The sequence below is a fragment of the Symphalangus syndactylus genome, chromosome 13, assembly GCF_028878055.3.
Source record: "Symphalangus syndactylus isolate Jambi chromosome 13, NHGRI_mSymSyn1-v2.1_pri, whole genome shotgun sequence".
Classification (NCBI taxonomy): domain Eukaryota; kingdom Metazoa; phylum Chordata; class Mammalia; order Primates; family Hylobatidae; genus Symphalangus; species Symphalangus syndactylus.
The window spans coordinates 65,251,087-65,263,964 of NC_072435.2; the positions used below are offsets into that span (position 1 = coordinate 65,251,087).

The window sequence follows — 12,878 nt, forward strand, 5'->3', positions numbered from 1 at the left end:
TTTTTCTTTTTTGAGATGGAGTCTCACTCTGTCGCCCAGTCTGGAGTGCAGTGGCACAATCTCGGCTCACTGCAGCCTCCACCTGCCAGGTTCAAGCAATTCTCCTGCCTCAGCCTCCCGAGTAGCTGGGACTACAGGTTTGCGTCACCATGCCTGGCTAATTTTTTTGTATTTTTTTTTTTTTTAGTAGAGATGGGGTTTCACCATGCTGGCCAAGGTGGTCTCAAACTCCTGACCTTGTGATCCACCCGCCTCGGCCTCCCAAAGTGCTGGGATTACAGGCATGAGCCACCACGCCAGACCAAGCCTCAGTTTCATTGCCTGAGGATTAAGGACAATGATGGTACCTTTTCATATGAGAGTTGTGGAGGTTAAATGAGACACACATGCAAAGGGTTAGCATGGTGCCTGGCTCGGAGTAGGTTCTCAAAAAAGTTTCTCTATATCTAAAGCAGCAGAGGAGGGGTGTGAAAGGGTCAGATCCTTGCAGTCTGCCAGCACAGAGCTGAAGGGGAGGAGTGGCATCTCCTTTGCCTTGTTTTTTGCTGCCCTATCATGAAATGGTTTTCTTCGGCAATCATACTCATTTACAACATTTCTGCCAAAACCCTTTCCTGTATCAACTTCTAGATGGTGGCTACAAGCCCCAACGGACCTTGATCAAGTATTTATTGAGTGCCTGTCACAGTCTCCCCATTGGAGCACTATGGAGTGCACATGTACACACACATGCACAGCATGCACACGTGCACACACACGTGCACACACATGCACTCACACACACGTACTCACACATACACACAGATATGCACTCACACATGCCCACATGTGTGCACACACATGCAGTCACACATGCACACACACATGCACTCACACATGCACACACACATGCACTCACACACAGAGTAGTAAGACATATTCTTAATGTGAAAGTTCATGTGAAAAGATAAATCATATACATGAAAAATTGGAGGAAATACTTTAAATAACAACCATTTTTATAGTTGGAGGATGAGGTAAAACAGTGAACAAAACAGATGTAATCCCTGCCAGTAGCTCACCAAGGGCACTGTGGTGGGTACAGTCTGCCCTGGCAGGGCACCCAGGCATTTTTCTTAGAATTGGTGATGCATGGTGATACTAAAAAGCAGACTGACTCTTTGTAGGCTTAGTATTGTTTTCAAATTGTCTACAGACAATGCATTTCCTTATTGCCTGCACCTGGGGTGAGCAATTCCCATCCCCTCATCCTTGGCACACCATTGCTGTCATGCCACTCCGGTGGGAAGAAAAAGACAATGGCAGGTAGTCTAAAGTCACTCAGTAAGATGAAGACAAATAAGAGTAAGACAAGCAGGAGAAGCTACCATTTTAGATTGGGTGGTCAGGAAAGCTCTCTCTTGATATATGGATTTATATATATGGCATGTTCATGGTCATATGTAGTTTAACACAGTCTTTCGTATTTGTTATGCACCAACTCTGTATTGGGCACTGTGCTGAGCCAAGCTCAGTGTGAGGTGCAATAGAGCTTTAGAGAAGCAGCGGTTTGTGTTGTGTGAAGGCACCGAGGCATTCATTGGAGAAAACTAGGATTGGATGGCTCAATTGTGAGTATCCCACCTAGATATTCACATGAAGACACACTGTGTATGTGACTTGCCTAATGCCTGGTAGAGTCATGAGCACAGTAGGCACTCAGTAAAGACTTGAGCAAGCCTGGTTGCAATATGAAAGAAATACTGGCTGCATTGAGGGCAGCATGTATGTCATGGATGTACATATCGCCTCAACTAGCTGGAGGGCAAAGTCTATTTTGTATGCCCTCTTTTGGTTCACGTAGATTCAACCCCTGGGAGACTGTTTCTCCATTCATCCTCCAAAAGACAAAAACAAGTTGTATGTCTGAGAGGAAGGGGTTTAGAAGGCAAATTATTTTATTTTTATCAGCTGCTAAGAATCTCTTGATTTTTCTTCCCTTTTTTTTTTTTTTTTTTTCTGTGACAGAGTCTCACTCTGTCGCCCAGGCTGGAGGGTAGTGTTCAGATCTCGGCTCACTGCAACCTCTGCCTCCTGGGTTCAAGGGAGCACGTCTGGCTAATATATATATATTTTTTTGTATTTTTAGTGAAGACAGGGTTTTGCCATGTTGGCCAGGCTGGTCTCGAACTCCTGACCTCAGGTGATCCACCCGCCTCGGCCTCCCGAATCTCTTGATTTTTACAACTCTTTCCTGCTGAAGCTAGAGACAGCGTTGGCCGCTCAAGATATAACCCATAGTGTCTGTTGCTCCCTGGTGTTTGTCTGCTTTATGGAAATCCTTTTGGTATAATAGACAAGTTTGGAGCACAAAGACTGAAACACAGTCTGTGTGCATTTCTGGGATTCTTGACATGATGATTGTGAGTAAGAGGGGCTAAGAAGTGAAGACAAAATACCAAACAAGTGTTTTACTAGGAGCTAATCATTGCTCTTGTTTTAACAATTTGGTCAGTTTGAAGGTAGCTATCATTAATTCTCCCTTCAAATTCACTGAAAAGAAGTGCAAAATTTCTCTAACTGTATTTAAATGCATTGAGCATGGAAGCATATAAAATACAATGAAATAAAGGAGTAGCTGTGGTGAATTTTGGAAGGGAAAGGAACTGTAAAGACAGCATTTAATATTTTAAAATCTTCATCTTAAAACCACCAACACATATTCCTGTCACTCAATGCAGGGACTTTTGGTTCTTGTTAAGAGACTGCTGGATGGAGACTGCATTCCTGTTTACAATATGCCAAGTCATTTTTTTTTTTTTAGTAGATTGATCATTTACTTGTGATTTTCAGTTTTTATTACATTATTGAATTCAATGATGCCTGTAGTGTCAGGGTAACTAAACAACTGCCTAGAGCCTTAAATGTGGAATTATGAGATCACAGAGTCAGTTACAAAATTTAATTTATAGACCTAGAGTGATACATGTGAAGAATTTAAGAAGTCAAATGATACTGTATACAGCATATAATAAGAGATTACCAGCAATCCCCCTGCTCTACCCCGTCTTTAAATTGGCTCCCCCAGAGGCAGCCACTTTCCAACTATTTTTGGATATTTCCTTTTTTTTTTTTTTTTTTTGAGATGGAGTCTTGCTCTGTCGCCCAGGCTGGAGTGCAGTGGCACAATCTCGGCTCACTGCAAGCTCCGCCTCCTGGGTTCATGCCATTCTCCTGCCTCAGCCTCCCGAGTAGCTGGGACTACAGGCACCTACCACCATGCCTGGCTAATTTTTGTATTTTTTTTTAGTAGAGACAGGATTTCACTGTGTTAGCCAGAATGATCTCTTGACCTTGTGATCCACCCGCCTCGGCCTCCCAAAATGCTGGGATTACAGGCGTGGGCTGCCGCGCCCGGCCCTCTTTTTGGATATTTCTATGCCCTATATCTAAATAATGTTTTTATATTGCTTTTTTGCTGTATACACTTGAAGAACATAATATAATCTTCTGGGAAGATTTAATTTCCTTATATCACATCTTACATTCACTTCTACACTCAGCTTCCCAATATCATAAAATTGTCTAAAATTTTTTAGTTATGTCAGTAACCAGGGCTTACATTATCATGATGTGTCACATATAAATTTTCATTTTTTTTGCTTTGTTTGAATCACTGCCTTGTTTTTACAATTTGTTTGGCTTTGGTTCCCTCAAGTTCTCTAAAAAGAGCTGAAAATTTTTCTCAATGTTAAAAATAATCAATTCTTTTCCTCTTCAATAAACTCCTCAATCCGTGTATGTCTTTAGTGACTTTTTGGTTCTGTCAACTTGTTCTCCCCATTTTGTTCTATCATCGATGAAAGAGGAATGTTAAAATGTTTAGCTATGTGATTGTACAATTGTCTACATCTTTTAGTTTCACTAATTTTTGCTTTGTATATTTTGAAACTCTGTTATTAAGTACATAAACAATCATGATTCCTATGCCTTCCTAAAAAATGACTCTTTTATTATTAGGAAATGAGCCTCTTTGTCTGTGGTGGTACTCTTTATTTTGAAGTCAGTTTTAGCTATTATTCATGAAACTGCTTCACCCTTCTTGTACACATTTTTCTCTTGGTTAACTTTTGACTTATCTGTGTCTTTGTATTTCAAGTGTTTTTGCAGGCAAAAGAGAGTTGCTTTTTAAAAATTCATTCTGATAATTTCTGCCCTTTTACCCCCTTAGGGACAGGGTCTCACTTTGTCACCTAGGCTGAAGTGCAGTGGCATGATCACAGCTCATTGTAACCTCAAACTTCTGGGCTCAAGTGATCCTCCTGCCTCACCCTCCTGAATAGCTGGGACTATAGGTGTGCACAACCACACCTGGCTAATTAAAAAAAAAAAAATTTTTTTTTTTTTGAGATGGAGTCTTTCTCTGTTGCCTAGGCTGGAGTGCAATGGCACGATCTCGGCTCACTGCAACCTTCGCCTCCTGAGGTCATGCGATTCTCCTGCCTCAGCCTCATGAGTAGCTGGGATTACAGGTGTGCGCCATCATGCCTGGCTAATTTTTGTATTTTCAGTAGAGATGGGGTTTCACCATGTTGGCGAGGCTGGTCTCAGACTCCTGACCTTGTGATCTACCCACCTTGGCCTCCCAAAGTGCTGGGATTACGGGTGTAAGCCAACACGCCTGGCCTTTACATTTTGTTTTTAGAGACAGGGTCTCACTATGTTGCTGAAGCTCATCTTGAATTCCTAACCTCAAGCAATTGTCCTGCCTCAGCTTCCCAAAGCACTGGAATTATAGATGTGAGCTACCGTGCCTGGCCTAATTTCTGCCTTTTAATGGGAGTGTTTAATCTTTTAACATCTAATGTAATTATTAGTATTGTACAATAGACTTCCTTATTCATGGAGGATATGTTGCAATACCTCTACTGGATGCCTGAAACTGAGGATAGTACCAAACCCTATATATGCTATGCACAAATTTCTTTTTCTTTCTTTACAGTTTCATGAATAGAAGATTAATTCTTATAGTAGATCAGGGGTGTCCAATCTTTTGGCTTCCCTGGGCCACATTGGAAGAAGAAGAATTGTCTTTGGCCACATGTAAAATACACAAAGATTAATGATAGATGATGAGCTAAACAAACAAAAAAAAATCAGAAAAAAATCTCATAACGTTTATTAAAAGTTTACAAATTTGTGTTGGGCTGCATCCGTCCTGGGCTGCATGTAGCCCATGGGTGGCGGGTTGGACAAGCTTGCAGTGGATTCTAGCAATCTCAGTACACAATTTTTTTCTTTCCTTACTAGGTCAAGAATTTTCAAATGTTCACTTAAAGGAAGCACTCTGTGGCTTCTCTTGGGCATATCCAAATTGCCAACTTTACGTGTCTTGTGTTTGGAACCATTATAAAGTAAAATAAAGGTTACTTGAACACAAGCAATGTGATATCGTGGCGGGCAATCTGTCTTTGTCTTAGGCTACTAAGACAATGGGTGGGGAGTGGATACAGTGTGGATATACTAGAAAAAGGGATGATTCATGGTTTGTGATTTCATCATGCTACTCAGAATGGTGTGCAATTTAAAACTTATAAATTATTTATTTCTGGAATTTTCCATTTAATATTTTTGGACCAAGGTTGATTGTGGGTAACTGAAACCTTAGAAAGTGAAACCATGGATAAGGGAGGACTATATCTGTGGTTAAGTCTGACATTTAATTATTTGTCTCTCTTTTTTTTTTTTGGCCCCTTCTGTTTCTTATTCTTCTGTAACTCCTTTCTTGGTTTATTTTGTATTGTTTGAATAATTTTAGAATTTCAGTTTATCTGTTGCCTTTAGTTCTACTTCTTTGCATTATTTAACTTTTTACAGTTTACTTAGAGTTAATGAGTTAATATTGTACCACTTTACATAAAATGTAGAACCATCAACAATGTAGTTCCATTGATCTCTGACTCCCATCCCCTATGCTATAGTTGTCCTAAGTATTATACCTATGTGCATTATAAACTTCACAAAATCATGTCATAAGTTTTGCTTTAAGCAGTCAAATGTATTTTATTTTGTTATTTTATTTTATTATTATTTTTGAAATACGGTCTCAGCCTGTTACTCAGGCTAGGGAGCAGTGGCAACTCATGGCTCACTCAAGCCTCAGTCTCCTGGGCTCAAGTGATCCTTCAGCCTTAGCCTCCTGAGTAGCTGGGAGCACAGGTGCATGCCACCACGCCCTGTTAATTTTAGTATTTTTTGTAGAAACAGGGTCTTGCCATGTTGTCCAGCTAGTCTTAAACTCCTGGTCTTGAGCAATTCTTCTCCTTCGGCCTCCCAAAGTGCTGGGATTATAGGCATGAGCCACTGTGCCCAGCTTCAGACGTATTTTTAAAAATTAAGATAAAAAATAATTTACATTCAATAATATATCATTTTTATTCTCTTCATCCCTTTTCATAGTTTCAAATTTCCATCTAGAACCATTTCCCTTGAAATGTCTTTAACATTTCTTATTGTACATGTCTATTCTCAAATTCACTTAGTTTTCTTTTTTTTTTTTTTTTTTTTTTTTTTTTTTTTGAGACAGAGTCTCGCTCTATCGCCCGGGCTGGAGTGCAGTGGCGCAATCTCGGCTCACTGCAAGCTCCGCCTCCCGGGTTCACGCCATTCTCCTGCCTCAGCCTCCGAGTAGCTGGGACTACAGGCGCCCGCCACCGCGCCCGGCTAATTTTTTGTATTTTTTTAGTAGAGACGGGGTTTCACCGTGGTCTCGATCTCCTGACCTCGTGATCCGCCCGCCTCGGCCTCCCAAAGTGCTGGGATTACAAGCGTGAGCCACCGCGCCCGGCCAGTTTTCTTTTATCTCAAAATATCTTTATTTTGCTTTCATTCTTGAAGACTATTTTCATTGGATATCAAATTCTGGCTCACCAGTTTTGTTTTCTGTAGCACTTTAAAGATGTTTTTGTACTGTCTTCTGGCCTCTGGGGATTTTGATTAGTCAGTGATTATTTGAATCACTATGACCCTGCACATAATGTACTGTTTTTCTTTAGCTACTTTTAAGACTTTCTCTATTTTTGGCTTACAGTTACTTCACTCTGATGCGGTAGATGTATTTATTTTGCTGAGCTTCTAAAAGATATAAATGTATATATCTTTAAAGATATAAATGTATATATCTTTAAAGATATAATGTAAAATATATATACATTTATATCTTTTCCTAAATTTAGGAAGATTTTGACTGTTATATCTTAATTTTTTTCTGTTTCATCCTCTCTGCAGGTTCATAAATCTCTTTTTCTCTCTCTTTTTTAAAGTTCATTTTTTTTCCTCTCTGTTGTTTAGATGGGATGATGTCTATTGATGTATCTTTGAGTTCTGTTTTAAGCCCATCTAATAATTTTTTAAATTTTTTATTTCTGGAATTTTTCTGATCTTAGAATTTCTATTTAGTTTTTTTATTTGTAGTTTTGATTTCTTTGCTGAGATTTTATTTTTTTCACAAGCATGTGCTTGTCTGCTCCATTTAGCTTCTTATGGTTGCTGCTTTAAAGATCCTTGTCTGCTAATCCAGTATCTGGATCATTTCTGGGTTAGTGTTCACTGGTTGTTCTGTCCCTCCAAGCTAGGCCGTATTTTTCTGGTTCTTTGTAGAACAGTTTTTCCAACCCCTGCCGGCGGACTGCTACGGGTCCATGGCCTGAGAGGAACCGGGCTGCAAGAGCATTCCCGCCTGGGCTCCGCCTCCTGTCAGATCAGCAGCGGCATTAGATTCCCTCAGGAGCGGGAACCCGGTTGTGAACTGCACATGCGAGGGGGATCTAGATTGCATGCGCCTTATGAAAATCTAACCAACGCCTGATGATCTGAGGTGGAGCAGTTTCATCCCGAAACCATCCCCTGCCCCCACTACGTCCATCTCTTCCATGAAATCAGTCTGTAGTGCCAAAAAGGTTGGGGATTGCTGTTGTAGTTTTTGTACCTGGACATTGTGAATGGCTGGATTCTTTTATATCCCTCAGAAGAGTATGTATACTTTTGTTTTAGTAGTCAATCACTTTGCTTAGACTCAAATTGTAAACTTTGTCTCGGGAAGTAACTCAAATTTCAGTTCAGTCCTGTTGTCTTTGGTTGGGCTGTGCACAGTCTACCCCATATATGATAGATCAGGAGTCAGCGATAGATTTGGCAGAGTTACACACAGAATCCAGGGGTCCCCTCCTCTTATCTTTCTTTTCCAAGATTCCTCTTTCACTTTTCAGCAGATGTGTTTGCCCCAAAATCTGTTTTCTGGTTATTCGGGCCAGGAAGGCTGTGGATTTCTATCAGAGGTTAGCTGTCCTGTGGCTGTGACTTCAACCAGCCCTCAGACTAAATGCTGTAAACAAGAAACTCACTGTATGGCAGTACCTTCTCCAAGTTTCAGTGCCCGCCACAATCTCCTTGCTTTTGTCTAGTTTCCAGTGTCTTTGGGTAGGTGGTGTTTTTTGTTTTGTTTTGTTTTTGTTTTTTAAGTATTTCCAGCGTTTGTAGTGTTTTTCTGTGGGAGGGTCAGATCTGGTAGGAGTTTACTCATCATATAAGAAGGGGGAAAAAAAAAACAAAAAGAGCTTTTTGTGATTCTTTAGCATTCCCTATTTATCTGGTTTTGTTCTCTCTTTAATGTTAAAGGCTTTCTCAAAATGTCTGGTCCTTTATTGTTTGTTCTTGTTTAAAAAGTTCTGTGTGCAAACCAGTGTTCTCAAAGGATGAATTTCCTGGTAGAGTGATCAAGGAGGGGATGGCTATTTCCTTGGTAACTTGAAAATACTACGTTTTCCTCGAGTACATTCCATTTTTCTTGGGAACATTATTCCAATTTCTTACTTGTGGGAAATCTGCTAGGATACATGCAAAACAGAGTTAAGGAAAAGACTCAGAATTCAGTGGTTAGATTTTTAATGAATTCTTCTATTTTTTCAGCCTAGTAGCTCAGCCACAGCATTCACTGTGCCTGGTAACCCTGTACCACAGTTTCCCTGGGGCCATTTCTCTAGAGAGTAAAGCTTTCCAACTTCTGTTGGGGTGATGGAGGTAGCTTTACAGGGTGGGGAAGCTGATGTAAGGGTCCAGGTCTTTCTTTCTTTCTTTCTTTCTTTCTTTCTTTCTTTCTTTCTTTCTTTCTTTCTTTCTTTCTTTCTTTCTTTCTTTCTTTCTTCTTTCTTTCTTTTTTTTTTTTTGAGACGGAGTCTCGCTCGGTCACCTAGGCTGGAGTGCAGTGGCGCGATCTCGGCTCACTGCAAGCTCCGCCTCCCGGGTTCACGCCATTCTCCTGCCTCAGCCTCTGGAGTAGCTGGGACTACAGGCGCCTGCCACCACGCCCGGCTAATTTTTTGTATTTTTAGTAGAGACGGAGTTTCACCGTGTTAGGTGGGATGGTCTTGATCTCCTGACCTTGTGATCCTCCCGCCTCTGCCTCCCAAAGTGCTGGGATTACAGGCATGAGCCACTGCGCCCGGCTTCCAGTTGTTTCTTGTTCAAATGTTCAAACAATCCTTTTGTTTTCAGCTCCACTCTTAGCCCTGAATGCAGAAGCTCATGGTGACTTCTGCGTCCTGGGCTTTTTGAGTTTTGTTTGATTTGAAAACTTCTTGTTGGTTCCCTCTGTTCCCTCCACCATTTCCAGGCAGTCTTGGTTGTGTTTTGTCCATTCTAGTAGTTCAGTTATCATCTATTCTATTTCTGTCTGCTGCCATGTTATTAAAATTTGGTCTGCTGGGGTCTCTGCTCATATTCTCTATATGCTTTGGTATTTATGTCTCTTTATTGCTTCACATTTATTTGAGTGGGATTTTTGGAGGAGAGTAGATGTGTGTTCTCTCTTCTCTTATTAATAGGAAGTGAATAAATTATAAAGAAGTAATTTGAGGAGAAAACAACTTTTCTGATAAATGATAAAAGCAAGCTTTTCATCATATTATGTTGGACTTTTAAACAACATACTAAACTTGAAGCTTCCTCTTCAAGCAAGAGAATCAAGTAGAGGTTGGGGTGCTTATGTATGATGCAGCATCACAGAGATGCTGAGCTATAAGCAACTTGTAGGTCTTTTGGAACAGAGATTTTCACACTTCTTTAGTGGTAGTACACATTTTTTAAAAAATAAAATTTTACTGGCCGAGTGCCGTGGCTCACGCCTGTAATCCCTACACTTTGGGAGGCTGAGATGGGCAGATCACCTAAGGTCAGGAGTTCAAGACCAGCCTGGCCAACATGGTGAAACCCTGTCTCTACTAAAAATACAAAAATTAACCAGGCGTGGTGGCAGGCGCCTGTAATCCCAGCTACTTGGGAGGCTGAGTCAGGAGAATCACTTGAACCTGGGAGGTGGAGCTTGCAGTGAGCCAAGATCATGCCACTGTATTCCGGCCTGGGTAACAGAGCAAGACTCCATCTCAAAAAAAAAAGAATTACTTGCACTTCAACATATACAACAGAAAAAAGTTATTTTCTCCTCAGCAATTTAAAGTGTTCTTGTTATAAAACCCCTGAGCTCCTTTTAAGAGCTTTGGGATCCCCTGGCGCCCAGATGGAAAATCATTGCTGTAGGGACAGCAATTTACATTTCCTTAGCCCAAACAGTATATACAACCATTTTTTTTCTGGTATAGGAGTATTAAGAAGTAATTATTTAAAAAATTTTATTGATACATAATAGATGTATATATATTTGGGGGTAAATGCGATAATTTAATACATTCATGTAATTTGTAAAGATTCAATCAGTGCCATTGGGATATCTGTCACTTTAAATATTTGTCCTTTATAAGAAGCAATAATATTAAACTTTATTGGGCACTCGCTATGTTTGGGACATTATGTTATGGGCTTTATATACATGATCTCATTTAATTCTCACAACAATGCTGTGAGGTAGATGTAATGATTATTTCCATTTTGTAGATGAGGAAATGGAGGCCTGGAGAGTTCATGTACTTGTTCATGGAACATAGCTAGGAAGTGGAAGAGCTGGGACCCAAAGCCCACTCACTTAACCAGGACACGACCCTGGGCCTGGTCTGCTGGGCTCTCACTTCCCAACCCCCTCAACCCCCATGCCCAGCACCTGGAACCATACTGTGGGGGCTGTACACTGAGGGTTGCCTTCTATTTGTGACAAAAATATAATGGACTAGAGTGAAACAAAAATGCAATGTATGTCTCTAATCTTCAGGCAACGCCAGCTCCCAGACACCCCGCCCTATTCTGCATCCCACTCCTGCTCTCCTCCGCAGGTCAAAGGTGAGTGTGATCCACCTTCAGCACATCTTGCACTGTTGCTCTTCCTCCTCGACTCTGGGCGGTGAGAAAGGGGCACTTCTTGTTTGTGTCTCTCCCCAGGTGCATGCTACCGAGCCCCGAGGCCCACAGCTAGGAGGACTCCAGCTCCTTTTCTCCACCCCACAGCTGCTCCTGCGATGCTGCCCATGCACCCGCTGCAGAGCACCTCTGGAATGGGCGACTCCAGCCAAATCCACGGAGGCTTTCACAGCTGCCACTCAAACGCCAGTCATCTTGCCACCCCCCTGGACCAATCCGTGTCCTCCCATCTGGGGATAGGTTGTTCTTACCATCAGCAGCCTCTGTGTCACAGCCCTGGGTAAAGAAAAATATATTTAGTTATCAAAGACCTCTGCAGAAAACCTCGGAGCAGCCTGCCTCTGGCAGGGACCTAGAGAGCATGCACAGTGGAGTCCTGTCCAGGAGATGGCAGTGTTGAGACGCATATAGAACGTCGCGAGGTCCCAGTGTTCTTGGCTTAGACTATCTTTTAATTAAAAACCCTCCAAATCCAAGGTCCTCATTCAACCAAAAGCTAAAATGTCAGAAATATACAGTGAGGTTCTGGATGATGGAGGAAGCACTGTTAGCTTATGCACCCTCAGCTAGACTACCCAAAGGGATTGTGAATGAGCTCTCCGAGAAATATCTGCTAATTAAGCATTAACTAATGTCTTTTCTTCTGTCTTCTCCCCTTTTCTTTCTTTTATTTCCTCTTCTGGATCTAGAGGGTGCCAGAAAGAATAAAGGCCATCAAAAATTGTGGTAAAACTCCACATGAAAACAAGTTGTCGGGTGTAAAATGTATACCTGTATTTTAAGTCTGTATCTTCCCTGTCTCAATGAGTCCTCTGCCGTTATAAACATTGTCAGCTTATCTTTTAGGTTGGTGGATCTCAGATCCACTTGATCAAGGGAAACTGAGTTTCAGCCTAGTAGGGCTCAAGGAACCTTAACTAATTGGAATTAGACTTAGGAAAGCAGAGAGCCTGGGAGATTAAATTTTATTTAACATAACATGGAACGCAAGGAAGAATCCTAACCTTCATTTTGGTGTCTTGATTTTAGAGCCTCACTGCCTCCAGCCAAGAAGAGAAAGTGCACACAGGCACTGGAGGACTCCGGGGAATGCCGAGTGTGGGCCTGCCACTGCAGACCGAGTGAGCAAACCTGGGTGGGGACAAGGGCAATGCCATCAAAGCCTTGGGCATTAAATCAAGGCTTTTTACCAGCCTTTGAGCAGCCCTACAAAAGTTTCCCTCTCACAGAAGAGCAATGATAAGCTCTGGTAGTTTGGTTCTTCCCTCTTGATGTACCTTTCATGCAGGCGGGGTCACACAGTTCCTCCCAGGAAGAGATGATGTTTTCTTTCTCAGGTGCGGGTGAAATGCCAATCTTTCAATTTCAGGGACAATGTGTCTCAGAGGATCCAGGCTCCAGGCCTGTGGAAGCTGTGCAATATGCCAGTGCCTTCAAGAGCCTGCTGGTGTGCCCATTGCATTGTTGCAAACCTTCTCAACCTTAATGTGCAAGAAATAGCATGAGGATCTTGGTAAAATGCAGACTCTGATTCA

At 41.6% G+C, this 12,878-nt stretch overlaps 1 protein-coding gene across 1 annotated transcript in view; it reads left to right on the forward strand.

Annotated features, from left to right (window-relative positions):
- The window catches only part of MYRFL (myelin regulatory factor like), a 124,732-nt gene that overhangs the window by 37,941 nt on the left and 73,913 nt on the right, over window positions 1-12,878 (forward strand). The window contains exons 3-5 of the mRNA XM_055237899.2: window positions 11,198-11,265; window positions 11,365-11,623; window positions 12,373-12,464. Of these exons, the coding sequence (XP_055093874.1) occupies window positions 11,198-11,265; window positions 11,365-11,623; window positions 12,373-12,464 (419 nt within the window). The remainder of the gene's footprint in view (window positions 1-11,197; window positions 11,266-11,364; window positions 11,624-12,372; window positions 12,465-12,878) is intronic.